Genomic DNA, 26,845 nt, shown 5'->3' with positions numbered 1-26,845 from the left:
ATTATCAAACATGATAGTACGGGTCCGGCACAGAGCACGTATGCAGACGATGCCTAATCGATGTCATCCACTCTACAGCGCCAAGACATTGGCTTGGCGTTCGGGCCTGGAGCTGCGCGTTGTCATGCTCCGGAACCACCTGCTCATCAACAGCGTCCCGGCGCCAACTCCATCAACGCAACATCCTATCCTCTTGCTTTCTCGTCTCTCCTTGAGCCCGGAAAACAGTCCATGCGCATTGCATTCCAGATCATTGAGAGCGACTGTCTACGCTAGCTAGGAAGCCTGCTCGGGTGCCACCCCAAACAGCTCCGGTCCCTTCCACCAGCTTCTCTTTTCCACTCACAATCACACTTCGCTGCTAGGAGAGGAGAGTCTGTCACGCTTATCACAACTCGCGCCCGAGTTCTCTCTTTACCATGGTCGGCCTCACGTCCGCAGCCGGCGTCGTCGGCTTCCTTTCCGAACCGGATCCCGCCCTGCAGTCCTTTGCGCTGCACCGGTTAAACGAGGAGATTGATCTCCTATGGCCTGAAGTTGCGGGATCAGTCAGTCAAATGTGAGAGAAATCCGTGGTACCCGCAAACTCCGACAATTCAGGAGCTGACTTGTTATCAGTGAGGCTCTGTATGAAGATGAGTCGTTTCCCGAACGAGAACTGGCCGCGCTTGTGGCGGCAAAGATCTACTACCAGCTGCAAGAGTATAACGAGAGTATGGTCTTTGCATTAGGCGCCGGGAAGCTCTTCGATATCAATAATGACGGGGAGTTCGAGGAGACGATATTGGGTTAGTCAGGTCTTGTTTATCTCAACCCCTCTCCACTTGAGCGTGATGGAAGCCCTGGACCTCTAGTTAACATATTTGGACAGCAAAATGCCTCGACACATACATCGCCCTCTCCGCAATGCACAACCCTCCTACACCTATCAGCAAGGCCAACCAACCCCCTTCGCAACTGCAGACCTCATTTCCTACGAACACCACCGGCGGCGCTAGCAAATCGGCCGGGCTGACATCACCGATCACTCCCTTCTCTCAGTCCGCTCTGCCTTCCAAATCTCTCCTCTCACGACAGGACTCAGACACGTGGGAGCCTGCCGTGGCAGGTGGCGGTAACGCCGGAGTAGCTGGAGCACATCCCGCACCTCTGGTCCTGCAGCGGAGCGTGCAGAAGAACCTCCAGGCTATCATACGGCGCATCTTTGAGAGCTGTTACGAGAATGGCGATTTCAAGCAGGTTGTGGGCATTGCCATCGAAGCTCGTAATCTGGATGTGCTCCGGGAGACCTTCCTGCGCGCCAGCCAGACCGATAAGAAACAAGGCAAGAAGCCTGCAACCGGCGCAACAACGAGGAGCGAGGAGCTGATGGAGTATGTCCTTGATATTTGCATGAACATTGTGCAGGAGAGGGGTCTACGGAATGAGGTAAGATTCTCCGGTCACATTAGGAGGCCAGGCTAATATATACAGATTCTTCGTCTCATTCTCGATCTGCTCAATGACATCCCTAACCCGGACTATTTCTCCATCGCCAAATGCGTGGTGTACCTGGATCAGCATTCCATGGCTTCCAGCCTCATCCGTCAGCTCGTGCAGCAAGGCGATGCCAAGTCACTCGCTACAGCTTATCAAATTGCCTTCGACCTCTACGAAAACAGCACCCAGGAATTCCTGGCCAAGGTTATGGAAGAGCTACCGCATACCGAGGAAAAGAAGGAAGGGCAGAGTGCTGCAAACGGCGATGCATCTCACAGACCTCTTTCTGAAGAGCCCAAGGAATCGGACCGGTTGCTGTCCGATGTGGATACGAGTAACGAGGCTCGCACATCCACCGTCGTCTCCCGTACCAAACAGCCGACTGAGGAGGAGCTCAAGGTCTACAGCTCCGTCCGAGAAGTCCTTAAAGGCACAAAGAGCATTACGCTCAACCTGGAATTCCTGTACAGGAATAACCGTGCCGACAAGCAGATTCTCAACAAGATCCGTGACAGCCTGGAAGCGAGAAATAGCATATTCCATACCGCGGTCACTTTTGCCAATGGCTTCATGAATGCGGGTACGACGAACGACACCTTCTTCCGGGAGAATCTGGACTGGCTCGGCAAAGCGGTCAACTGGTCCAAGTTCACGGCGACTGCAGCACTGGGTGTGATTCACAAAGGGAACCTCACTCAGGGAATGAAGTTGCTCAACCCATACTTGCCCAAGGATTCGGTTTCCTCAACTTCACACTATGAGCAAGGAGGATCACTCTATGCCCTGGGGTTGATTTATTCGAACCACGGAACCGACGTGCTTGATTACCTTCTCAAGCAGTTCCAGGGGGCTTCCGAAGAGGTTATCCAGCATGGTGGTGCTCTTGGTCTGGGTCTTGCAGGCATGGCCACTGGTTCTGAGGAGATTTTCGAAGCTTTCAAGAACGTCTTGTACTCTGATTCAGCCATCAACGGCGAGGCTGTGGGTCTGTCTATGGGTCTGGTCATGCTTGGCACCGGTAACATCAAGGCCATTCAAGATATGATCCAATATGCCCATGACACTCAGCACGAGAAGATTGTCCGCGGACTTGCCATGGGTGTTGCGCTCATCATGTACGGCAGACAAGAGGCTGCTGACGTTCTTATCGACAAGTTGCTGGAGGAGGCCGATCCCACTCTTCGGTACGGAGGCATCATGACAATTGCCCTTGCTTTCTGCGGTACAGGCAGCAACAAGGCAGTCCGCAAGTTGTTGCACGTCGCTGTCAGCGATGTGAGTGATGACGTCCGCAGGGTAGCTGTCATGAGTTTGGGCTTCATTCTCTTCAGGAAACCTGGTAGCGTACCTCGGATGGTCGAGCTTCTTTCAGAGTCTTATAACCCCCACGTCCGGTACGGCGCAACCATGGCCCTTGGAATTGCTTGTGCAGGCACCGGTCTGCCTGAGGCCATTGACCTGCTCGAGCCCATGATGAAGGATTCGACCGACTTTGTACGACAGGGTGCTCTCATTTCTCTGGCCATGATCATGGTGCAGCAGAATGAGGCTATGAATCCCAAGGTTGTCAACATCCGTAAGACCCTGACAAAGGTCATTGGCGACCGCCACGAAGATGCAATGGCCAAGTTTGGCTGCGCTCTCGCTCATGGCATCATTGATGCTGGTGGTCGGAACTGCACTATCGGTCTCCAGACACAGACCGGTAACCTCAACATGGCTGCGATCGTTGGCATGGCTGTTTTTACACAATACTGGTACTGGTTCCCCCTGACGCATTTCCTGGCGCTCAGCTTCACGCCCACGGCGATCATCGCTGTGGATCAAGATCTCGAGGTTCCTTCCTTCAAATTCCACAGCAACACAAGGCCAAGCATGTTTGACTACCCGCCCGAGCAGGAGGTCAAGACCGAAGAGGCGCCGGAGAAGGTCAAGACGGCGGTTCTCTCAACAACAGCTCAAGATAAGCGCCGTAAGGCTGTGAAGGCACGGCAACGGCGGAGAGAGAGCATGGAGGTCGATCAGACACCTACTACCCCGAAGGTCTCTGAAGAGGATAAGATGGAGGTCGACGACGAACCCAAGAAGGGCGAGAAGGCGGAAGGTGAAGAAGGCAAGGAGGGAACACCGGCAGTGGAGACTTCGAAGAAGAAGGTGGAGAAGGAGAAGGTTGGCTATGATTTGGAGAACATGTCACGAGTTCTTCCGGCGCAGGTCAAGTATATCAGTTTCCCGGAAGAGCGATACGTTCCCATCAAGAAGGTGAGTCCTCGCCCCAAGCAACACCGTGCCCTTTTTCTAACTTGATTTAGCCAACGGGAGGCGTAATCGTTGTCCTTGACACAAGGCCATCCGAGCCCAAGAACCTGCTCGAATTGAAGATCAAGAAAGCTCCTGCCCCGACAGCACCAGGGGCAGCAGGCCCATCTGGCGAGGAAGCACCTCAAACTCCGGCGGCGGCGGCGGCTCGCCTTAGTGAGAATTTTGCGGACGAAGGCAGCGACGAGGCTGCGGTGCCTGATGAGTTCGACTACCAAACGGATGCCGAGGAGGAGTAGAATGACTTCAACGAGCTGAAGTACTCCGGTTGTCGACGATGATTCGGCGTATTGTATCATCAACGTTTGGTCTGGACTGGCTCGGGAGGAGCAATCAACTTTGCATCAATCCTGGCGCAGAGGGAGGAGGTCGGCAAGAGGTCGCTTAGACTTGTGAAGCAATGTATCATAACACTTGCACGGTTGCGGTCGTATGTACACCTATTGCTCGTAACTTTTAGTTGAAGTCGGTCGGAGAATTGGAGGGTTGAATTCTTGTGATGCAGTTACCCAGGTATACCACTGCTCCGTAGTGGTTGGGCGGAAGTCCTGTAGAGCTACCAAAGCTGACTAAGTTCCGCTGTCTTGGCGGGCTTCATCAATTGAGCCTGCGTTTCCAAAAAAGTTGCAGCTCACGTCCACGCGCAATGAGCCTCCGACTTCCTTTACCACGGTCTGTCCCGAGTCAAGATGCGAATACCGTCTGTCTGCGATGTTGGAGGAAGCTGTCTCGCGCATCAATCCCGCGCAGACAGCTCTTCTCCACGATGCCTTCTGCGCGACAAGGTGCGGTAGCTGTGGAGAAGGGTCGGACGGCAATTGGAAAGGATTACTTCTGGCCGAACTCATTCTTGAGGGAGGCGTTTGCCAGTTCAGTAGGTGGAACAAGAAGGGAATTGCAAAGCTCAGTTTCGAAGTCGGCGTCACGGACAGACACCGCCCCAGCAATTACACAAGAACCGACTCCCACACCCATAGATGCGAACGAAGAAGTGCTTCCCCATCGCCGCAGGAAGAAAAGACGAGACGAAGCGGAGGCAAATTCCAATCCCTCAGCAAGCTACCCAATCGCCCCGGATGCCTCTGCGCAACTAGCAGCACTCTCTTCCAGCCTCCCCAACCGCTCCATCCGCCGACTCCTCACCACCTACCTCTCCCTCTCCAAACCTCGACTGACCTTCCTCGTCGTCCTCACTTCGACGGCCGCGTACTCGCTCTATCCCGTTCCAGGCCTGCTAGCCCCCGCCGCAACCGCAACCCCGTCCCTCTCAACACTCACACTCATCTTCCTCACCACCGGCACGGCCCTGTGCTCCTCCTCGGCCAATGCCTTGAACATGCTGTTCGAACCCGCGCACGACGCCAAGATGAGCCGTACGCGGAACCGGCCGTTGGTCAGGAAACTGATAAGCCCAAGGGGTGCTCTCGTCTTTGCGATTCTCTGCGGCGCGGCGGGGACAGGCGCCTTGTACTACGGCGTCAACCCCACGACGGCCCTCCTCGGCGCCGCAAACATCGCGCTTTACGCGGGGGTGTATACGCCCATGAAACGGCTCTCGGTCCTAAACACGTGGGTCGGCGCCATTGTGGGCGGCATCCCCCCCTTGATGGGCTGGACCGCTGCAGCCGGACAATGCGCGCACGAGGGAACGTGGCAGGAGCTGCTGTTCGGCGAGGGCACGGCGGGAGGGTGGCTACTCGCTGCTTTGCTGTTTGCATGGCAATTCCCGCACTTCAATTCCCTCTCGTGGTCCATCCGCGACGAGTACAAGTACGCCGGGTACCGCATGCTGGCGTGGGTGAACCCGGCGCTGAACGGGCGCGTGGCGCTGCGGTACGCGCTCCTCACGTTCCCCATCTGTATCGGGCTGTGCTATTGGGGCGTCACGGATTGGGGGTTTGCGGGCACGAGCAGCGTGGTGAATGGGTGGATGGCGTACCGCGCGTGGCAGTTTTGGCGCGACATGGGCCACAAGGGGACGGCGAGGGGATTGTTTTGGGCCAGCGTGTGGCATTTGCCGATTGTCATGGTGTTGGCCATGGCGCAGAAGAAGGGGTTGAGTGAGAGGGTGTATAGGAGTGTTTTTGGGTTTCCTGGGATGGAGGAGGAGGAGGAGGAGGGGGGGGAGGGGTTGTATGATGATGGGGATGAGTTGGAGGGGAAGCAGAGTGGGTAGGGGGGTGGTTTGTGGGGAGGGTGTTGGAGTCTAAGTGTACGGTTGGTACTACTGCCACTACATTCGCGCCTTTCAGCAAATGGCAGGTGCTGCTTTTTCGCCCATGCATTTCACGTAGAGGAATTTGCTTCGCGATGACGTGGACGTCGACTGCACGAACTCCTCCAGTAGTTTGTGCTTTGTACTTCATACCTGCATTGCTTGTATACATAGTCCATCTTGCTTTTGCAACCACCTCTCTATGCCATCGCCCACCCAGGCACAGTCTAAACGACGCACACTTTTAACACGTACATTTACGTCATCCAAGATTTTCTCATCTCGAAGGAGGCTTGCGCAATCGCGAGCGAGGGAACGAAGATGGGTAGCGATGCCGTGCAGCCGTGGGCCGTAGGCCCGTGGACGAGGTGTGGGTGGGTGGGTGGGTGGGTATGGGTTGGGTTGAGTAGGTACGAACCGTACTGTGTAGATGGGTGTGGGATGTGGGATGCGGTTTAATCAAGGGTTGGGCTTCCGGAGGGCTCGGAGGGCTCGGGATGTCATATATATTGCAGGAGGTCACGCGTTGGAGTACGGGACGCTAGGCGTGGGTTTGAGGGTTTGAGGGTTGGGGTGCGAGTGAGATGGAGGTGGAGGTGTGTAGGCGAAGTGTAGTGGTGAAGTGTACTGTGTAGTGGTGAAGTGTAGCTTATGGAGAGGACGGGAAGTTGTTGGTTTTGGGGGTTGTTGGGTTTGAGGGGTGGGGAGTGAGGTTTTGACTGTGCGGACGGATAGATGGATAACAAGTATGTACGGAGTGGAGTCCAGAGTACGTCCTGGTGAGTAGGAGGACCATGTCGATGGCGATGGCGATGGCGATGGCGATGACAATGTCCTTCTGCTGTTTTCCAGAATCCACCTAGGCACCCTCGAACAAACGGCTCCACTTAATCTACATGGTCGCCAGTAGTAGGCCAGGATCAAGGCAAGGTCGACCTGTAATTCCGCCCTTCATCAATCTATCTCGACGGCGGCTTCGGGTCTCTGGCCTTTTTACCCGTCGGCATTACTGGCCCCCAGCTGCAGCTTGCCCTAGGCCAGGTACTGAGGTATGTACATACCGAGAGTAGGTAGACTAGTGGAAGAGGAGTGGAAGAGTGAATCGAAACGACGCGGACGCGCTACGGGTGGTCGGGAACATGGGAGGAGGAGGGATGGCGGTTAGACAGTCGCCGGGGCTTTTGGGACTTTGGGCGATACGAGAAGGATGAAGGGGAGGCGTCTGGGGTGCATATGAGGCTGCGGCGTGGGCGGCCCATGGGGTAGATATGTACTAGTATGGGGTCGTTTCGTCACAATAGATTAAAATGTTCCCAGGGTGAATGGGATGTCCACTGTCTGGTCCGGCTTGCGTGTGCGTACTTGGTGGAAACAAGTTTAGCACGAGGGCGTGATGGTATCGTTAGTAGGGATCTTCCACGTCAGGTAGGTAAGTATATGAAAGGACGGATAGGACGGGGGATGGGACGGTGAATATATATATTGGAGAGTGCTGCCTCCAGATTGGACCTCGTTGTGTGCATCCATACCCCATACCCAACCGCTGTGTGAAGGAAGTACCGGTATCGTGAACCACCGCCCAAGATGAAGTACCTGCTTGCTTCTTCGCTGCTTGCGGCGAGCGCGACGGCGCATTATACGTTCCCGGCTCTGGTTGCTGGGGGCAAGGCGGTACGTTTCTGGCCTCCCTCTCTTCTCCTGTGCACTCGGGAGGAGCGGATGGATATATCCCACCCATCCTCTCCTTCAGTACACCAAAGAAGAAGCAAAACCCCTTCCCCTATCCCTCAACCTCCACCCACCACCTCCTTTCTAGTCCATGAATGGATACTAACATCCCCCCCTCCCCTTAGACCGGCCAATGGCAATACGTCCGCAAAACGACAAACTACCAATCCAACGGCCCCGTCACCGACGTCTCCAGCACGCAGATCCGCTGCTACGAGCTGTCCCCGGGGACGGGCGCCCAAACCTACGAAGTCAAGGCCGGCGACACGGTCGGCTTCACCGCCCAGACCAGCATCTCGCACCCGGGCCCGCTGCAATTCTACCTCGCCAAGGTGCCCGAGGGCAAGACGGCCGCCACGTGGGATGGCAGCGGCAATGTGTGGTTCAAGATTTATGAGGAGAGGCCGACGATTTCGGGACAGGGGTTGACGTGGAGTAGTCAGGGTGAGTTTTGCCTTTTCCCTTTTCTTCTTCTTTCGGTGGCTTTGTCGTCGCCCTTTTAGATGCCCTCGTTCACCCCGCTTGAATCTCTTCCCTTTATAAGTGGTTTGAATCCACCATTTCCATCTTCTCCCAATCCACTCCTCCCCCTCACTAACCACCCTCCGCAGGCAAAACCCAAGTCACCGTCACCCTCCCCCAGTCCCTCCCCTCGGGCGAATACCTCTTCCGCGTCGAGCACATCGCCTTGCACTCGGCGAGCAGCCCCGGCGGCGCCCAGTTCTACATCTCCTGCGGCCAGCTCAAGGTCACGGGCGGTGGAAACGGAACCCCGGGACCCCTCGTTAGCTTCCCGGGTGCGTACAAGGCGAGCGACCCCGGAATCCAGATCAACATCTACTACCCCGTTCCCACGAGCTATACGCCGCCGGGACCGAGGCCTTGGACTGGTTAGCGGGGTTCAGTTGGATTTGGACGGGGGTTTTTTGGACGACCTGGTTACGTGTGAGGAATGTCAAGCAGTGTTGTAGATTCAATGTATGATTTTCATTCAGACGAAAGCAAAGCGTTAGGCAAGGCGAAGTGATGTCCGTAAATGTGACCATTGTACTGTTGTAGTGAGAAAACATTGTTCCTTAACGCTGACAAAGGGTCTACCTAAATCTCATCACCACTGAAACCCACCACCTCAACGCCTCCGCCTAAGTCTGAATCCCGTCTCCTCAGCATCACTATCATCCTCTCCCATCCCCCTCGCCTTCTTGCTCGGCCGCTGTCCCGCCGCCACCGTGATAGGCGGCCTCTTCCTCAGTGTCTGCGTCTGCCTCTGAGTCTCCGTAACCTGCGACTGTGTCTCAACAACCCGCTGCGAACTATCCCTCAGCGTCGTAGAACTCTCCGCCACCTCCTCCGCCTCATCATCCATCAGACTGTCTTCCACATGAATAACCTCCCGCTCCTGAGTCCGCCTCCGTCTCGTGAACCCCTGCTCAACCTCAGACTCACTATCCAGCGCTCTCGCTCTCCTACCACGCTCTTCTCTCCTTTCCTCCTGCGTCCGCCTCGACGCAGCAGGAGTGCTATCCTCGAGGAAAAACGCATCGCCCGTCCCAACCCCTTTCTTCGACTTCGCCTCCTCCAGCGCCACAATCATCTTCTGCGGCCGCTCCGGTCCCCTCTCCACCCCCCTTCTCCGAAACTTCTTGAAATTCTTGCGTCCATTCCACTCGTCGTTCCAGCGATCCATGGGGCCTGGAGCACGCTGAGCCGTTCGCCTTTGCCGGGGTAAGACCTCCATCTCTTCTACCTGGACTAGACCCCTAATGTCAGAGATATCGACACCCTGGAGGGCCTCACGTAGGTTTTCTTCATCCGCTCTGCGTTTTTCTTCTTCCTCCTGAAGACGTTTCTTCGTTTGTTCTTGGACATTGACGTCCTTGAGTACTTTTTGCTTCGTCCTGTGCAGATGCTCTAGTATCTCTCCAGCCTTGGTTTTCGGTTTCGTCGCAGCTGCTGCTGATGCCTCCGGTTCTACAGAGGCAGTGACGCCACGCGTAGCTGCTCTGCGCCGTTTCAGTTCGGCAGCTGCTGGGAATAGCTCATCCTCGTCTATTTCTTCGACAGAATCGACCGCAGGTGATGCAGCGCGGCGAGAAATCTGGGTCGAGGCTGGACCTTCCGTTTGCAGATGGGAAGATGCCTGAGTAGGCGCTATTTGCGTCCCCACAGATATCTTAACGTCTTCCATAGGTTCATCCTGGGTTTTGCGGAATTTGGAGGGAGGCTCGTAGTCGTCGAAGCCCGTGAAACGGCTCTGAGTGATCCCCCGACGGACGCGTTTTCGGGGTATCACTCCCGCAGGTTCTGTAGGCGCAAGAGTCGGTTCTGGAGCTTTAGGAGGGGCCGCTGATTGAGAGGCTGCTATGCGTTCGCGTGAAACGCTGTGCTGGGTCAGCTCTGGCATGCTGGAGCCGACTTCGATCTGAGCAGGTGGTCGCAGCAGTGACGAAGTGTCGACTGTGAGGATGGCATCAAGAAACTCGTTCTGCTGGATAGAGCGTTGATTCAACGCTTGGTCTACGCCAGTAACGAAATCCAGGGCCCACTCTTCCATTCCCTCTGGATAGTTAGACAGTCGAATCGTCACTACTGGCAGACGCTCGGGGCCCCTGCGCCTTCCCTTTTCTCCCGCTACGTTCCTTACGAACTCCACATATTCATCCACCGTTGTCTCGCCAAACCGAAGGTTATACAACAATGCCTTACCACCACCGGCAGCTATTGAGTCTTGTAGCGTCTCGTATTGGCTTTCATTCAAAAAGATGAAGGTCAAACCTGAGAATACTTCCGACCGCCGTGCATCAGGCCTCAGCATATTCTCTGGTCGCCGTACAGGTTCTTGTCCCCGCGGTGGTATGTAGTCTTCTTCCTTGGGCCACCAAGCATCAAAATCCTCCTCCAGCTTGGAGCCTTTGTATTGGTCTGGATCTCTATTCTGAGGCGATGCAACGCCTACCACAGCATCGATGAAATCGGGAGTTACGATATGCGTAGCAGCACATAGACCTAGTAACACTTTTGGCAGGTTGCGCTTCAGCGAGATGACGTGCGTGGTCTGCCCGTGGACAAAATCCGTGGTCGTTTTGATGTCAATGGCATGAAGCTGCGAAGCTTGTGCTCGGCCGTCCCTTGATGCGAAGGTGAAGACGACGGGATGCCAGGAAATCCTTCATGCAGAGTCAGTCGTTGGCAGTACACACTTTGCATGGGAAATGCTTTCATCCTCCAGTAGACGCGGAACGTACTTGAACTCAGGATAATTCGGAGCCAACCTAATCGTATGCTCCGTCCCCGTCAAAGTCATTGCATCATACTTCACAATCGTCCCGTCCTTCTTCTCGCTCTGAAGCCGCCTCTCCCCATCAACAATTGTGCGCTTGCAACTCAGATCCGTGATTTCGACAGGAGTCCTAGCATGTAATTTCGTCTGCGCCTGTCAGCTCATTTAGCCCTCTCTTACATACGTAGAACATACCCCGTCTCCCGCAGGCACCTCAAGCACCTTCAGCATCATATGCTGTCTCGAGACCTGTTTGCTCTCAATCCCAATGGTATTGCCATCCTCGCCTTTTCCTGATTTTGCGGTTGTCCGTCCAAAGAGATATTGTGAGCCTGGGCGAAGCCATGTGCGCTTCCCTGGGAACAGCGTCTCGTGCTCAAGTAACCACATGGTTTACGCGCCGACGGTGGGGCGGTCGGCGAAAGGGTGAAACGACGTGAATGTAGAGAGGTTTAACTAGGAGAAAGCGGTCTGGGTAGGAAGATATGGCTGTGGCGGTGAGCATTCGGAGGAGTGGACATCGGTACACCTATTGAGGGCCCACGGCAACCTGTTATAGTCCTGTCTGGTCTATCACGACCATGAACGCGGAAGCGCAGGCTCCAGTGACGCTTGGGCCAGCCTGAGATCGCGGTGTCACGTGGTGTCATTATGTAAGTCACCATTCCAGTCCTACCGCATCCTCCCACGTCCGACTGTACAACCCCCAGTACTTCCAATCCAAGTTAGAATACGTATTTCAAGAAATCCAATTGGCTATATTCTAGTTACGCCACTAGGGCACGGTGCTTTACGGCCGGTTATACCTGGAGGGAGGCGCAGAAAGGGCTAATTAGAAGGTCAATACACCCTACGCGCACACGGTCGTGTTCAGTCGGACGTGAAAAGAAGCAGTATATTTCTTTCCGTGGAATTCGGATTCCAAGGTTGGTTGAGTTGGGAACCAGTCGCGTGACCTGGCAGGTATGTCGCTCCTGGGCCGACAGCCCCAACTCCAGTTGCCAGCTGTGATGCGAAATGACCCACTCAGCGACAACACGAGCCATATTGACATTGGAACGTTGGTGAATACTCCATTAGAAGCTATTGTGTACTGCTATATTGTTGACTGCCATGCCATCTCCTCAAAGACACGCCCTCATAGCCACCACATAAGCCCTCCACCATATCGACTGTTCAGGACCAAAATCTGTTGTGATAAATCAATTCAACCCAAATAAGATGTGTTGCTGGCCCTTCGTGTAGTGAGGCAGAGCGAGTGAGGCGGTTCTTGTCCGACTTATTAGTCACCAGTATAACATAATTTCCTCAACCTTTTCTCCTTCAGGTACGGAGACACCGGGTCAGTGTACGAGCGGCGCGCCGTGTTCCTGGTCACCTCTTTTGGCACACCGCGCAAATGATCGTACAACGAGTTCGCCCGTTAAAAAATTCCACTCCGGCCGCTTGCATCCAATAATCTTTCCACTCTCCGCCCATCGTTTTGAAACTGCGCTTGATGCCCATTCTGTACGAAGGATCGATCGGTTCAGTCGATACGGAATCGGTTGAATGCGAATCTTGACCGGGCGTTGAATGTGTTGTGGGCTGCCGTTCCTCCATCTTCACGAGGGACTTGTCATCGTTATCGACCTTGAGAATTCTCTTCTTGGCCGGACGTTCATTACCAGGATCGAACTGCGGGGAAACCTCCGTCCTCACGAGGGGCTTGTGGTCGATTTCGAGCTTAACCATCCTTTTCTTAGCCAATGGCTCTTCGTCGGGATCGAACTGCTGGGAAACCTCCGTCTTCATCCAAGAGCGATCGTGGTCCTTAGAATCAAGGGTAAACTCCTCCTTGATAAAAAGACTGTCTTCGGAATCTATCTTGAACATCCTCTTCCTGGCATTATCGGAATCGGACTGCTGAAAGCGCCCCTTCTCGTTCGAAGTGGCGTGCTTCGAGTCGACCTCCATGGTCTCCCTGATCGAAGGGCGAAGTTGCTCCTTCTTGGGTGGAGGGTGGCCGTCATCGTCGGACTCGATGACGATCGGTTTCCAGGCGGATTTAACAATCGTTACATCGGAATCGGACTCGGAGTCAATGACCATGGGCCTCCTCCGGGAGCCGGAACCCATGTTGAGCGAGGTGAGCACGGGAAATCAGCAGACATGGTGGGTTCCGAACAACAACGACGGATATGAAAGGGCAGTAATCGTAAACCCCCAGGTCTTGAATGACAGACTCCAATGCAAGTAGGAGAGTTTGGGATGGGATTCGGTTAATAGGCCTAGTTTCCCGGCCACTCCGACATGTCCCACGTTTTGGAAAGTGCAATAGCGAATCGCGACGGTCAAGGCAAGTCTCTGGGAGTCTGGATTCCAGGCAGGGAAGGTGTCAACCGGTGGGGCCACTGTACGTGAGTTCTGTATACGAGAACAGCCTGGCTACCCATTTTAGCAAGAACAATCGAGAGAAGGAGGAATAATCGTAGTAGTACGATGGTGTATGTGGTTGTTGGCGGAGGGCGGTGCCAGCAGGAGGTCTGGAGAGTCCAATTGACGAGTTCGACGCGGTGATAATCGCGGTGTCACGTGGTGTTATTATATGATTAGCACCTGCTAATCATATATGCTTGTGAAGTGTGAATGCCCATTCACACTTCACAAGCATCCTATTGTTTGGCAATGCATTGTGCACGACTACCTCCAAATATGTAGAAGACGGAAAATCTCAAATTCAATTCGAACCAACGAAGGTATTCACGTACAAACTAGACTCTGCAGCACATCTACCTGTAGATCCACTCGGCACACTCGAGCGACTGAACCTCCTGCTCAAGCCCATAACACTGGTATGTCCCCTCCGCATGCACCCATCTTACAGAACGAAAATCTTCACCTTACAATCTGCGCCGCATCACACCTATCCCACGGTACGCAAGTGAAAGTAGGGCACGGCTTCACTACCGTCTTCGTCACTGCCGAAGTACACGTACCATAGACAGGGGGAAGAGCAGTGACTGGAGGAACGACAGTCTCGATTGTCACAACCCTTTTCTCAATCACCTGTCTCCTGGCCTTCTGCATCTTGGGAATTGGCCTGGAGAGATCACAAGGAGCCTCATTGGTATCCGGGCACATCGGAGGCACGCAGGGAGGAACGACAGTCCTCGTGACCGTAGGGCACTGCGGAGTTGGTATCTTGGTGGACGTGGGCACCTTGACGGTGGTAATCGGCGTGGGGCGCCTCGTGCACGAGCAGAAGGGACATTTCTTGGTCGCAGTGAGGGTGACTGGGCAGTCAAAAGTTTTGTGCTCGCTAGGTTCGTCCCTCGCAACCCAATCAAGTGATGAGTCCACGAGCTCATACTCATCCTCAAGGGGTTCGTAGGGGGGGCATGTGTCTATGCACCTGATCTGAGGGCATATCCTAACGCGAGAAACCGTCGTGGTAATGAGACAGCTCTTAGGGGCTTCTGCACGCTCTTCGAGCACTGCCGCAGCCGTGGGTGCAGGAGCAGCGTCGCGCTTGCCCCATGAAATAACAGGGGGCGTAGGCCTGGGGAGCCACCAAGTAGGTATTTTGATGCCGGAAGGAAAGATCAAGCTGAAATCCTGGGGTTCGGCTTCGGGATTGCGCTTTTCCTTGCCCCAGATCAGCGTGGCGCTAGGTGGTTGGAGTCCAATGTCATCGGAAGGAGTCGGGAAGAGCGTTGGCAAGGGCAGGTCGATCGGTTCATCCGTGGGTTCAGCCTCGTCCTGTCTCTTGTCCCACGTGACTACATAGGTTGGCTTCAATACAGGGGGTATGAAAGAGGGGATGATCTTAGTGAACTCGACGTAGGTGTTTGTCTCTGGGGATGCGGCCCTTTTTCCCCAAATCACGCTTGCCGTAGGCGGCTGGATTCCAATCGAGTTTGGCGGTGTGGGCAGGACAGGAGGCAGGTCAGGGATGTCACTTTCTTCAGGGTCTTCGGGGGATGCAGTCTCTGAAGGCTCGGGGACCGGGTCTTCCTCAAATTGCCGGCGCACGCGACCCCAAATCACGGTTGCTTTAGGAGGCTGGATTCCAATCGAGTTCGGTGGGGTTGGCAAAACGATTGGGGGGAATTCGGACTCCACGGGCTCGTCGTCAGGAACTGGCTCGTCGTCAGGAACGGGTTCTGGATCCTCCTCATACTGGCGGCGATGGCGACCCCAGATCACGGTTGCCTTAGGAGGCTGGATTCCGATCGAGTTTGGTGGGGTTGGCAAAACGATTGGGGGGAATTCGGACTCCACGGGCTCGTCGTCTGGAACAGGCTCCGGATCTTCCTCATACTGCCGCCTGCGCAAATCCCAGTGCACTCCTCCGGTGTTCTGAGGGCGTTCTGTCTCCCAGGTAATGCTGTACCGAGTCGGAAGTCCAGAGAGGATTGGTGGGCGCCTAGAGCGAACGGAAGTGGGGCGCACATGAGTAGGACGGATAGGAGTTGGGCGACGAGTTCGTCGAGTGCTAGATCGGTGAACTGGCGGAGGATCGACCGGTCCTGGCTCCTTTGTTGGTTCAACTCCTCCATCCCAAGTGATCGTGAAAGAGGGTTTTCCTAAGCTGATCTGGTTGCTTGGCGTAGGTTGAGGAACAGGATAGCCCGGCTCCTCGTCGGGCTCATCCGTAGGAGCTTCACCCTCCCAAGAGATCGTATAAGACGGCTTGCCAAGACTGAAGTGATTGCTGGGAATAGGGAAGGGGATAATGGGCTCGTCTGAATCGTCGGGCTTCTCAGTCGTTTGAGGAGGAGCAATGTCCCATGACGCCGTGTAGCTAGGAGGGTTCAATCCGACGTTGTCACTCGCGGCAGGTACATTCTGAAGAGGCAAAGCTGCTGGAACCGCGTGCACACTAACAGAATCAGTATCGACGTCTTGTATCAACAGGGAGGCCATACCTAGCGACCAGGCCGAGCAGAGCTAGCACGCTTCGCTGTGAAGGAGTCATCCTTCTGTGTCCGTGTTCAGACAATCGACTCGATGTAGACCGTTGACGTTGTCCGTTCTACGATACTGTGAGCTCTGCGAGGATGGTGGGCATATTATATGACGTCTCTTCCCCACGATCACCTGTTTCCCCAGCCAGGAAGCACTATGTTGCAAATGAAAGATACGAATGGTTCCACTATCGTCGCTTGCACCGAGCATTCTTTCTCACGTGTCAGATATTTGACGTCCTGCAACTAGCCGTTTGTCGCTCCCAATCCAGGTTCTAGGTCTGTGTCTCTCATTATTTCTCGGATTCCAAGCTTCCTGTTCAAGCCGAATGAGATATGTTGGCATGATTGGCATACTAAAATTAGCGGTCGCGAGGATAAGGTATAAAGTGCTGAGGTGCATTTTTCTGACCCTGGGTAACGAGGTACAGAGATAAAGTGGAAGGTAGTATGGGTATATGGAACATAAATTGAAGAAGTCGCACCGAAGATCCGCAATGAGCCGAGCCCGCCTTGGATTGGATGCAGGGAAAAGAAGCTTATATGAAAGCCCCTTGCAGTCGAGTATGGGGTGAAAAACGACTCGTCCAAAACAAAAAAGGTCAATAAATTCGCCAGTCGTATATCCTCACCTCTCTCATGGGCACACAATTCGGTCTAGAAGCAAGTAGATTCGCCACCAGGCGTTCTGCATCGATCCAACCACAGCCCGAGAACGAGGCAAGCATTAACGAGTTTGCACATCGTCCCGAATACGATCGTGCTGATGGCAGATATCATGACGTGTTCTTCGGTTCGACACCAGTACTGCGTCATAGACCAGTGGTGAAGCGGCCAGCAACGGATGGATTCAAGGAAACAATCGGAATAGCGATGGTACCACAAGGCGGCGTATGATGACCGCTACAAATTGCAAGCCCAAAGGGATAGGTGACCCGACCCGAGGAGGCGAAATGTGTACAACGGCGTACAGGCTCAATAGGCATATTTCGAGTTTCTGTATTTAGCGCAGAACTCGAATATGCACGTGAAATGTACGAAGTACCCGGTTTTGCTCGACTTTAGCGACACACTCCAGGTTTGTCACCATTCCTCCGGGTACTTGCAAGGAGCCGCAGCATTACATCCGGGTCTCTTTGCCATCTGTTGGAGGTCTCGGCATCTCCATTCTGCCTGTTGTTCGGACCGCAAGCATCAATACGGACGGGAAATGTGGCAATTGCTATAGAGCAAAAGAGACGTTCGGCTGAACGCCCTGTCCAAGTGGAGGATATGCCCGAAAGCAAGGCCCATGAGGTTGCTAGTCGTCCTTTGGTGGTACAAGGAGTTGATCCAAGGGCCACTTCCGCACAGCTCTAATCGATCGCGAGTCCTTGTATCCGGCCTGGTACATCTCAATTCCAGCCCAGGCAATCATAGCCGCGTTGTCTGTGCAGAGAGCTGCCGGGGGAAAGACTATTTTCACTTCGTGATAGCCATGCGCTACAAGGGTACTGGCAAGACTGCTCTAGAGTCAGTAAGGTTCTGAAGCAACAACGAGCAGGGGCGATGTGCGAATTGAACGCTGAGGACATGCAGGATGTTTTTGCAGCAGTCGAAATTGAACTGATGAGGGGGGCTTCGTACATGTATCTCAGAAACGAGTTCGCTGCAACACCCCCGGACATCACAACGGTCGGCACCTTTTCCGAGCGGGAGGGGCTGGCCAGAATGTGCTGCAGCCCCAGCACCACCCGCGTCGAGATATGTTCGAAAGCAGCTCTCATCACTTCCCTGGCAATATCTCTTCGCTCTTCCATTGTGAGATCTCCAGGTGGCCTGACAAGCCTGGTCTGCTTTCCAGTCGTACTGTCTCGTTGGTACGACGCTGCGCGCTCAGCGGCGGTCATCAGTCCAGAGAAACTCATTTCCAGACTCTTGCTCTTCACCCCGCCGCCGGCCTTTGCAAGGGGTTGATTGAAGTTCCAACCCCATTTGGTAGTGTTTTGCCGCAATGCTTCTTCCTGATTCCTAGGTACAGTGTAGGTGTATCGTGTTGCGTACATTGCTCGATACTCTTCTGCAGTGCTGTCTTCCAGGAAGAAATTGCCTTGGCCTTGATCTTCTATTTTGGGATTCAATGCACCCTTGCCCGACTCGACTACCTGGCTCTGGGAAAATGCAAACCTTTCCAATAGTGCTCCGTACATAGTAGACTTGGCAGTCTGTAGCAGTTCGGATGGAAGAACAACACGAGCAACTTTATCCAAACACTCTCCCACGGCAACATCACCCGTGCTTCCCAGAACATGATGGTCGGTGAGGGATGTCGACTGAATCAATAGCGTGTGTCCTCCAGAGGCTAGTACGGATAGGAAGGGGAAGTCGGGCTCGACCTCGATCTTTGAATTTGTGCCGATCGTGGGGTAATCCGGCCGTGTGCCGTGAGCTCTGGGTTGCGCTGCTTGCAGGACGACATCAGGTCGATACGTGTTCTGGAGTGCCGCTACAAGACGAGGAGTAAGAGCGTGTGCCTGCATGTGGTGCACCCCGAGCAGGTCAATCTTCGCGACGTTAGCTTCACATGACGGGCGGTGAGGCTAGAGTTGTACCTGCCATGCTGCTGCAAGGCCCTTGGCGGTATCTATTCCTGTAAACAGGTTGGATCGCATTCCCGGGCCCCTTGTGACGGAAATGAAATCCGGCAGCCGCTTCGATCTGAAGCTGGTTGACTCGGAATCGGCCGCGGATGACACTCCCTTCTCAGGAGTGCGGTGAGGTGCATCTCGGGGTGGTAGATGCAGGATAGCCTCATCTACAAGTTTCACGAGGTTCTCTTGGTGGGAGCAAAGCGCGGCAAGAGGATGTACCCCTTGGTATTGTGTATTGTTGGATGTGACTTTCTTGTGATAATGCAGGATGGCACTGGTCGGACCACATGAACTGTTCCGGGTCTCCAGAACCGCGACGCCTATATTGAGCATTAGCATCAAGAGCGTCCACTTCAGTGAGGACATTGCTAACTAGTGTCATCACAACTGGTCTCGATAGCAAGGGTTAGGAGACCACGACATGCTAGTTGAGAGAGTCGGCGTGCCGCGAACCGCGTGCGACATGTGAGGGTTCGTATGCTCATCGGGTTGGTGGACCTCTGCGTAACAATGGACTTTGGAGAGAGGAGAGTGCTGCTTGAGAAGTCGTTGCCATTGAAGACATTGTACACAGTTGGAGACGCGTTGTTTCTCTGCTTGGACCCTGCCGCGGCCTCCAGAGCTTGAGAATGCCAGGGACACCTGCGCACGTGCCCACACTGACATCACCACTTGTCGAACGACACCAGCGAGTTGACCACAACTACCACATTTGAACCAGAGCCACTGCGACCGCTCTTTCGCTTTGGTGCATTCCTCTCACATAACCGCCCGATGTACCCTCGAACAGAGGCCATGCCGCAGTGCAATCCCCGAGATGGCTGATGTCAACAAAGCAACCGATGGTCGAGCCCCATACTCCCCCGCGGCATTCGACTACACCCTTCTTCCAGACTACAACAACGACTTCATAAACGTAGATGATTTCGAAGAATTTGAAAGAGCTCTCTTCGCTCCGGAGAACTCGCCCTCGACCGAAGACCTCACCCAGCCTCAACCCGTCCAGCGGACCTTCATCACAGCCCTCAACGACTGGCGGCCAATATACCAGCGCGTTCGCCCACGGAATAAAACCAAAAAGCCTCCGCGGAGAGGCAAAGATGAGACCCGGGAAGGAGTCGTGTACATTATCCTCAAGTGGCCCTTGTTGATTCTAGTCTTCGGCTGGCTCTTCTTCTTGAGCATAGCCTACGCCCTGACGCGCATTTACATCCTCCTGTACGAACAGTTGGTCACATGGAGGGGCCGGCGGCAGAACCTTCGTGCGAGATTGCAACAGGCCACCTCGTATGAGGAGTGGATGACGTCGGCGAAGGAGCTAGATACATTCCTGGGCAACGAATCATGGAAGCGGACGGATGAATATGCATACTATGACAGCAAAACGATCCGGAGGGCGCGGGATCAGATGGCCAAACTGCGTAAGAAGGCGGAGGCTGTTGAAGCTGCAGGAAACAAGACAAGGGAAGGTGCGGTTCAAGAGACAGTTGAAGAGCTCAAGGGGCTTGTGGAAATATGTGTGAAGAACAACTTTGCGGGCTTCGAGAATCCCCGGTTATACAGCGAAACTTACTATGGGACCAAGAACCTGGTGCAGAGTTTCGTGGATGAGGTTGAAACTTCCGTCTCTTTCCTTCTTAAGACAACTCAGCTCGATGCGGACAGCAAGAGGGCGATGTTGAAGCATATCAGCAAACAATATGGTCGTACAGCTTTGTGCCTTTCTGGAGGAGCCACTTTTGCCTACTACCATTTCGGCGTTGCAAAGGCACTCATCGATGCGAACCTCCTGCCAGATGTAATAGCGGGGACTTCTGGAGGCGCTCTTGTAGCGGCGTTACTCTGCACCAGGACCGATGAAGAGCTCAAAAGGCTCCTAGTACCTGCTCTCGCACATCGCATAACAGCCTGTCACGACGACACACTTACTTGGTTCAAGCGCTGGTACCGTACTGGGGCACGCTTTGACAGTATCGATTGGGCGAAACGTTGCGCCTGGTTCACTCGTGGCAGTATGACCTTCCGGGAGGCATACGAGCGAACTGGACGCATTCTCAACGTATCATGCGTCCCATCAGATCCTCATTCGCCAACCATTCTAGCAAACTATCTCACATCTCCGGACTGCGTTATCTGGTCGGCCGTTTTGGCGTCCGCCGCCGTCCCCGGCATCCTGAACCCCGTCGTCCTCATGAAGAAGAACAAAAACGGCACTCTCTCCCCCTACTCCTTCGGCCACAAATGGAAAGATGGGAGTCTCCGCACCGACATTCCTCTCAAATCCCTTAATCTCCACTTCAACGTCCGCTTCTCCATCGTCAGCCAAGTAAACCCGCACATCAACCTCTTCTTCTTCTCCTCTCGCGGCTCCGTCGGCCGCCCCGTAACCCATCGCCGTGGGCGCGGCTGGCGCGGCGGCTTCCTCGGCTCCGCTATCGAGCAATACATCAAACTAGACATGAACAAATGGCTCAAAGTCCTGCGCCATTTGGAACTCCTTCCCCGCTTCATGAACCAAGATTGGTCCGAGATTTGGCTCCAGCGCTTCAGCGGCACGATAACCATCTGGCCCAAATCCGTCGGTTCGGACTTCTACTACATCCTGTCCGACCCTTCGCCTCAGCGCCTCGCACGCATGATCCACGTGGGCCAGCTCTCCGCATTCCCGAAACTGAAGTTCATCGCCAATCGCGCGAAACTGGAGCGTCTGATTCAGCAAGGGAGACGCCAGTTCCGCATCATGAGTAGGCAGGATACGGGACTTCCGGATATCTTGTCTGAAGACGACGTCGCGGGTTTGCTGAGGCAGAAGATGGATGGCGGTGCGCAGGCGTATAGCTCCGACTCGTCCGATTCCGAGACTTATAAACAACAAAGACCCCGGCCCGTCGCCACGCAGAAACTCTCTAGAAGTGTCACCGTACCGGGCAGTCCGTCACTAAGTAAACGCCTCTCAGGCTGGTTCTCTTCGCTCTCCCCGCGCGAATCTTCTTCCCGCTCGAGAGATCGTTCCCCTCTCCTGAATCCTCGTTCATCGCACGATCACCGCCCAACATCGATGTACGAATTCCCCGCCGTGCACGATGAAGAGGGGCCCTCGGTGGCGGCGCAGCCGCTGGGGCATCGGCATAAGCGGTCGGGCAGCTTTTTAGAAGAGCTGAGAAGGCAGAGCAGGGTGTTTGTGGATGACGAGATTGAGGCGGAGGATTTCCCTGCTGGAGTTAAGCATGAGGGGGGTTATGGGGGCGGAGGGAGTGAGGGCGGCAGCGGGGGTGGCAGTACGGGAAGGAGAGTGAGGGGGCAGGATGCCACGGCTGGTGCAGAGGCATTGGGGGAAGGGTTTGGGGATGATGAGAGGGAGCGTGAGGGCGAAGGGAACGGAGCTGTGGGGTTAGGGTTGGAACCGACTGTCGTTGGGTAGAACAACGTTGGAAAGGGTTAATGTAAGACTGATGGTTTCATGAACTCGGAACACTGGAGCGCTTCTTGTAAAGGCATCGCGGGTTTATATTTGCATGAAATGAGGGCTTTTGGTAAACATCGGAGTAGGGAAGGTTGGCAGGATCATTAGATTAGCGTCAATTGCATTGCATCGTATAGTGTTTTCAGCAGCGTATTGGCGACACTGTATTGTGCTCGATAAAACAAGACAAGCGGTGCCTCGCCGAAACAAGGGGTATAAAACGTGACAGACCAAGGCCATCATCATAATACATCGCTAGGAACGCTAAAACGGAGGAGACTGAAACGGAGAATCGTGCCTGCTCTTAATGGGGAGATGGAAGGACCTTCCACGCCCCGAGCAGTCACAACCAGCTACGCCGTTGGCAATCCGTTCTCCATATTCCACGTCTGCAACGGCTTCAAACCCATCATCTGATCCATCAGCGTCTCCTCGTCCTCCTCTTCCTCTTGCAAAGAAGACAATTTCAACTGATCGAACGGGCCCTCCAGTCGAGGATCAAGACCACTGGGAACACACCCCTCGTACATCTGAGGGGCCGGAGGGCCATGGTACGGATCCGGAGTTTGCGCAATACTCGTCTCGGCAGACTCGTACAGCAAGTCCTCGCCTCTTCGAACCCAGAACTCGCCGCCCTCCTGAGCGTTGCGTTCGAGGATTCTGGCCTCAATGTCATGAGGTTCCATGTCATGTTCGGCGCGCATATGGCGACGGAGGTCATAGTCGCGGAAGAAGGTGTGTTGACAGCCTTCCTGCAAACACGTGATGGTTCGGCCACCGTCGAAACCGACACCGGTGAGGAGTCGCAGAGCCGAGGGCGGGGGCGGCGCCCGGGATTTCCTCATCTTTCTCATCTGCTTGCGGTTCGGCATCTTGAGGTGGTCCCTGCGGACGTGCTGCTCGAGGCTGGATTTGGACGCATAGGCTGCTCCGCATGCGTTGTGCCCGTCCCACGCCTTCAGGTCCGTCTTCTTTGAATCGACAAAAGCGTTCGTCTCACACACAAAGTTTTTCCGCTTTTCGTGAAAGCTCCAAATATGCGTATTTAGATTGCTTCGCTTCTTGAAGACACTCTTGCAGTCGGGGTAGGGGCAGGGTAGTTGAGGTTGTGATTTTGGGTCTCCGTGGACGACAGCGACGTGGTTGTCCAGATTCATCTGGCTGGCGAATTTCCGATTGCACAGCATACACTCAGGCGGGTGATGCACTTTCTCGTGATTCAAGAGCTCCTCTTTTGTTGCGAAACGGAGTGGCTCGGTCGGCTGGGTTATTATGCCCATCTCTGTCTCGAACGTCTCCATCTGTGCACCAGGTGCAGGACAATGTACGCAAAAGAATACTTCGGTCACTTTTCCATTGTGGCAAGTTTTGGTGTGAAGTCGAAGGCTCCCTTCCGTTTGGTAGCTCTTGGTGCACTTCTCACCAGTCTCAGCGTCGATGAAGGTGCAAGCCCAAGGGTTTATCTTCAGATGCTTTTGCGCGATGTGAGAATCCAGGGTCTTTTGTTTCCGGAAAGCCTCGGTGCAAGGTGGGTATCCCGTGCAGTAAAACAATCGTTCGTGAGACTTGATGTGCTCCTTTAGATGTTGCTTGGTGCCGAAACTCTTCGTGCAGCCTTCCCAGGTACAAGCATGCGGACGCGGAGCCTCCTCGCCGTGTACGTTCTTGACGTGTTGAGTAAGTTTGTCTTTGCGTGTAAAGCTCCTATCGCAGTTGCCGTAGGTACAGACAAATGGTCGTTCCCCGGTGTGAACCCGAACATGGTTCTGAATCTTCGCGAGACGATCGCAGCGATATTCGCAGCCGGTATAAGTACAGAGCCATTGTGATCGGCCGTCGGATTGGTTGATGCCTTCACGAATGAATGGATCGGGAGCAGCAGGCGTATCATTTGCAAAGGGGTCATCGTCGCGTCCAGCGTCATGTTGATCGTCAAGAGCTTGGATAGCAAGGTTAGTGTATGAGACGACGTTTGCAATCACCAAGCGGATATTCACCTCGACGAAATCGTTTTTGTGCTCCGCCCTCATCCCCATCTGTCTCCTTACGTTTGTTCGCCATCTCTGCAAGATAGCGACACACGCATACCCTTCGTAAACCCGTCCACCCAACAAGTTGCGGGCGGTGAGAGCTCAAGAGACTCCAATTTTGGGGCAGAATCATTAGGCGAACGCCAAGATTTCTCTGGTCTGAGCGCTCCTTGTCCCTTGCACGTGATCCATCGCGGAGTTCAGCAGCCCAGCTTTTTTGTTCCATCTTCCAACCTAGCTTTCAACGCTTTGCGCGACACACCCAAAATTACCATCAGCTCTCGAACTCACTCCGCATAGACCGCACGCTTACTTAACCGTCCCGGCACTCCAGCACCTTACATCTCGCATCATGTCTGACTACGGAGGCGGCGACGACGACGCAGGCTTCGATGATACCGGATATGGGTACGTGGATCCGCCTACAGTCGCTGCCGCGTACTCATTGTCCGATGTTGGGTCTCTTCGAATCTGTAGCTAACATATATGTTTCTCAGAGAGGAGTATGACTTCGAAGAGCCCGAGCCCGAAATCTACGAAGACGACGATCAGGATCAGAACGCAGCCCCCGAAGACGCTGAGCGGGAACAACAGGGCCAGGAGGACAATGTTGTGATCGGGGGAGACGCCAGCCATGCTGCCGCTGCAAAGGCCCAGGAGAAGAACACAGTCGCAAGCATGCGGGACAAGAAGGTGCCAGACGACAAGCGCACGACTACGCCTTACATGACCAAGTACGAGAGGGCGCGTGTTCTCGGCACAAGGGCTCTGCAAATTAGGTGGGTTCTCTCCGGTTTTTCAAGTGGGATATCCGGGCTGACACGATGAATAGCGGCAATGCGCCTGTTCTGATTGATGTGGAAGGCATGACGGATCCTCTCCAGATTGCCATCAAGGAGCTTCGTGAGAAGAAGATTCCCCTGGTCGTGCGGCGGTTCCTCCCCGATGGATGGTATGTCTACCTTGTGGTCTCAACCGTGGCTGCGCCAAGCTAATGTGCATGCAGGTACGAGGACTGGACTTGCGAAGAGCTCCTCTGAGCGATGTGGGAGGAATGGGTCTGCATTGGGCTGGAGTTTTTGGGGGTGGCATAAATGATGGTGCTTGGCGATAAAGGAGTCTTTAAGTCGTTTTCCATGGAGATATTCCCCGAGTCAAAACCGAAGGATCATTTTCATCCTCCCGCTCTGTTGCAAGTGAGAAAGCGGATCCGACCGTTCATGCAATCACTTGCCGAAATCTTTATATCGTTTTAGGCATAGTGGGGCGGATGAGAGGAGAGGGGCAGCCAGCCGCCCCGCATAGAAAGACAGGGCAACGGCGTCATAGCTATAAGCATGTGAGCTCGACAATATTTTGTTGTTTTTTTTCCCGCTTGTATTGCTTCAAAGCGTTCCCTTATTCGACTTTATTCCAATATTATCATGGCTTTCGAAACAACTGCCACCATTGCCTCCTTTGGAGGCAAGCTCCTCAAGTTGAAGCACAAGTCATCGAGCACCAATACCGACATGGCACTCAACCTCTACCTGCCTCCGCAAGCATTCAACTCCGGCGCGAAGATCCCAGTCCTTTTCTACCTCTCCGGCTTGACTTGCACGGGAGATAACTGCTCAGAGAAGGGCTTCTTTCAACACGGCGCAAGCCAGAAGGGAATAGCAGTCGTATACCCTGATACCAGTCCTCGTACGCATACAAACGCAGCTCCTAATGTGCTCTTCTGATGTTCTGCAGGTGGTCTGCAAATACAAGGGGAGGACGACGCCTATGACTTCGGCTCCGGCGCGGGCTTCTACGTTGACGCTACAAAAGAGCCATGGACAAAGGGTTACAACATGTACTCGTACATCACCAAAGAGCTTCCGGAAGCCCTGTTCTCGTCGTTCAAGGAACTGGACTCCAGCAGGGTCAGCATAACAGGACATAGCATGGGCGGCCATGGAGCCTTGACATTGGTTCGTAGCTCTGCAAACCAAGCATTGGACAGTTGAACAGGGCTGATAGCAACACCACAGTTCTTGAAGAATCCTGGAAAGTACAAGTCCGTCTCGGCATTCGCGCCCATCGCCAATCCGATCAATTGCCCGTGGGGCCAGAAAGCTTTCAAGGGATACTTTGGAGAGGACCAGCAGGAGAAGTGGAAGGAGCACGATGCAACTGAGCTTGTCAAGCAGTGGAAGGGTCCTCTAGAAATGCTCATCGATGTGGTGAGTAGCCGTCACATCTAAGAAGAGACGAACCTAAACGCTGATGTTCTGTAGGGCACCGGTGACAACTTCTACAAGCAGAAGCAACTCCTTCCTGAGAACTTCATTGAAGCGGCGAAGCAGGCTGGAAATGACAAGGGCATCAACCTACGCTTCCACCCCGATTACGACCATAGCTACTACTTTATGGCATCGTTCGCAGACGAGCACATTGCATATCATGCGAAGTATTTGGGCGTATAGTAAGTGGCTGATGTGTAGCCGAAGAGGGAGGTGTGCTCACTGCCTCAGAAGCAACGTGGACGGGAAGGGGAAGCTGTAGGTCAGTGTTGAGTTGAACCCCTAGAGATCTGTCAAGGTACTTGTTCGTCCCCTTCAATGGCGTAAATATTATGTAGAGGAGAAGCGAATCCCATAGACGCACTATGTAAATCTAATATACGAGAGCTCAGCGGCAGAATGTCTCTATATCAGATCTCCTGAGACTGTTGATTGTCATGGTCCGGTGCGAGAGTACATGTGAGTAGGGTTGCTTTGATGTAACA

General features: G+C 54.2%; 11 protein-coding genes across 11 annotated transcripts; 6 read left to right on the top strand and 5 right to left on the bottom strand.

Annotated features, from left to right (window-relative positions):
- Positions 1-144: 144 nt before the first annotated feature.
- Positions 145-4,368, top strand: EI97DRAFT_433846 (26S proteasome regulatory complex, non-ATPase subcomplex, Rpn2/Psmd1 subunit). The gene is made up of 5 exons (XM_033798469.1): positions 145-559; positions 619-788; positions 872-1,428; positions 1,474-3,741; positions 3,792-4,368. Exons 1-5 carry the CDS (start codon positions 420-422, stop codon positions 4,035-4,037), a joined length of 3,381 nt encoding a protein of 1,126 aa, XP_033653448.1. The 5' UTR covers positions 145-419; the 3' UTR covers positions 4,038-4,368.
- Positions 4,369-4,438: 70 nt separating this feature from the next.
- Positions 4,439-5,974, top strand: EI97DRAFT_419575 (protoheme IX farnesyltransferase mitochondrial precursor; the record flags this gene model as incomplete). Its single annotated transcript, XM_033796996.1, has 1 exon — positions 4,439-5,974. Exon 1 carries the CDS (start codon positions 4,445-4,447, stop codon positions 5,972-5,974), a length of 1,530 nt encoding a protein of 509 aa, XP_033653447.1. The 5' UTR covers positions 4,439-4,444.
- Positions 5,975-7,597: 1,623 nt separating this feature from the next.
- EI97DRAFT_399456 (fungal cellulose binding domain-containing protein) lies at positions 7,598-8,733 on the top strand (the record flags this gene model as incomplete). Its single annotated transcript, XM_033796421.1, has 3 exons — positions 7,598-7,684; positions 7,867-8,185; positions 8,353-8,733. 3 exons carry the CDS (start codon positions 7,598-7,600, stop codon positions 8,634-8,636), a joined length of 690 nt encoding a protein of 229 aa, XP_033653446.1. The 3' UTR covers positions 8,637-8,733.
- A 12-nt stretch (positions 8,734-8,745) lies between these two features.
- Positions 8,746-11,591, bottom strand: EI97DRAFT_467623 (uncharacterized protein). The gene is made up of 3 exons (XM_033801610.1): positions 11,217-11,591; positions 10,987-11,168; positions 8,746-10,908 (listed from the first exon to the last, which is right to left on the bottom strand). The coding sequence occupies exons 1-3, from the start codon at positions 11,409-11,411 to the stop codon at positions 8,871-8,873; spliced, it is 2,415 nt and encodes an 804-aa protein (XP_033653445.1). The 5' UTR covers positions 11,412-11,591; the 3' UTR covers positions 8,746-8,870.
- A 515-nt stretch (positions 11,592-12,106) lies between these two features.
- EI97DRAFT_433843 (uncharacterized protein) lies at positions 12,107-13,544 on the bottom strand. The gene has a single exon (XM_033798468.1). The coding sequence runs from the start codon at positions 13,137-13,139 to the stop codon at positions 12,396-12,398; it is 744 nt and encodes a 247-aa protein (XP_033653444.1). The 5' UTR covers positions 13,140-13,544; the 3' UTR covers positions 12,107-12,395.
- A 354-nt stretch (positions 13,545-13,898) lies between these two features.
- Positions 13,899-15,981, bottom strand: EI97DRAFT_458902 (uncharacterized protein; the record flags this gene model as incomplete). The annotated part of the gene is made up of 2 exons (XM_033800949.1): positions 13,899-15,885; positions 15,932-15,981. The coding sequence occupies 2 exons, from the start codon at positions 15,979-15,981 to the stop codon at positions 13,899-13,901; spliced, it is 2,037 nt and encodes a 678-aa protein (XP_033653443.1).
- Positions 15,982-17,364: 1,383 nt separating this feature from the next.
- EI97DRAFT_378569 (uncharacterized protein) lies at positions 17,365-19,085 on the bottom strand (the record flags this gene model as incomplete). The annotated part of the gene is made up of 3 exons (XM_033795668.1): positions 17,365-18,513; positions 18,562-18,920; positions 18,974-19,085. 3 exons carry the CDS (start codon positions 19,083-19,085, stop codon positions 17,365-17,367), a joined length of 1,620 nt encoding a protein of 539 aa, XP_033653442.1.
- Positions 19,086-19,286: 201 nt separating this feature from the next.
- Positions 19,287-22,254, top strand: EI97DRAFT_433841 (patatin-domain-containing protein). The gene has a single exon (XM_033798467.1). The coding sequence runs from the start codon at positions 19,418-19,420 to the stop codon at positions 22,019-22,021; it is 2,604 nt and encodes an 867-aa protein (XP_033653441.1). The 5' UTR covers positions 19,287-19,417; the 3' UTR covers positions 22,022-22,254.
- EI97DRAFT_450698 (uncharacterized protein) lies at positions 22,206-24,124 on the bottom strand (the record flags this gene model as incomplete). Its single annotated transcript, XM_033800301.1, has 4 exons — positions 22,206-22,342; positions 22,641-23,034; positions 23,068-24,002; positions 24,061-24,124. 4 exons carry the CDS (start codon positions 24,122-24,124, stop codon positions 22,206-22,208), a joined length of 1,530 nt encoding a protein of 509 aa, XP_033653440.1.
- A 325-nt stretch (positions 24,125-24,449) lies between these two features.
- EI97DRAFT_60085 (RNA polymerase Rpb6) lies at positions 24,450-25,325 on the top strand. The gene is made up of 3 exons (XM_033802953.1): positions 24,450-24,872; positions 24,926-25,045; positions 25,100-25,325. Exons 1-3 carry the CDS (start codon positions 24,580-24,582, stop codon positions 25,131-25,133), a joined length of 447 nt encoding a protein of 148 aa, XP_033653439.1. The 5' UTR covers positions 24,450-24,579; the 3' UTR covers positions 25,134-25,325.
- Positions 25,326-25,517: 192 nt separating this feature from the next.
- Positions 25,518-26,543, top strand: EI97DRAFT_450718 (S-formylglutathione hydrol; the record flags this gene model as incomplete). The annotated part of the gene is made up of 4 exons (XM_033800302.1): positions 25,518-25,779; positions 25,828-26,048; positions 26,109-26,300; positions 26,355-26,543. The coding sequence occupies 4 exons, from the start codon at positions 25,518-25,520 to the stop codon at positions 26,541-26,543; spliced, it is 864 nt and encodes a 287-aa protein (XP_033653438.1).
- Positions 26,544-26,845: the final 302 nt, after the last annotated feature.

This window comes from Westerdykella ornata, assembly GCF_010094085.1.
Source record: "Westerdykella ornata strain CBS 379.55 unplaced genomic scaffold EI97scaffold_12, whole genome shotgun sequence".
NCBI lineage: Eukaryota > Fungi > Ascomycota > Dothideomycetes > Pleosporales > Sporormiaceae > Westerdykella > Westerdykella ornata.
This window is presented reverse-complemented; position numbering and strand designations above follow the sequence as displayed.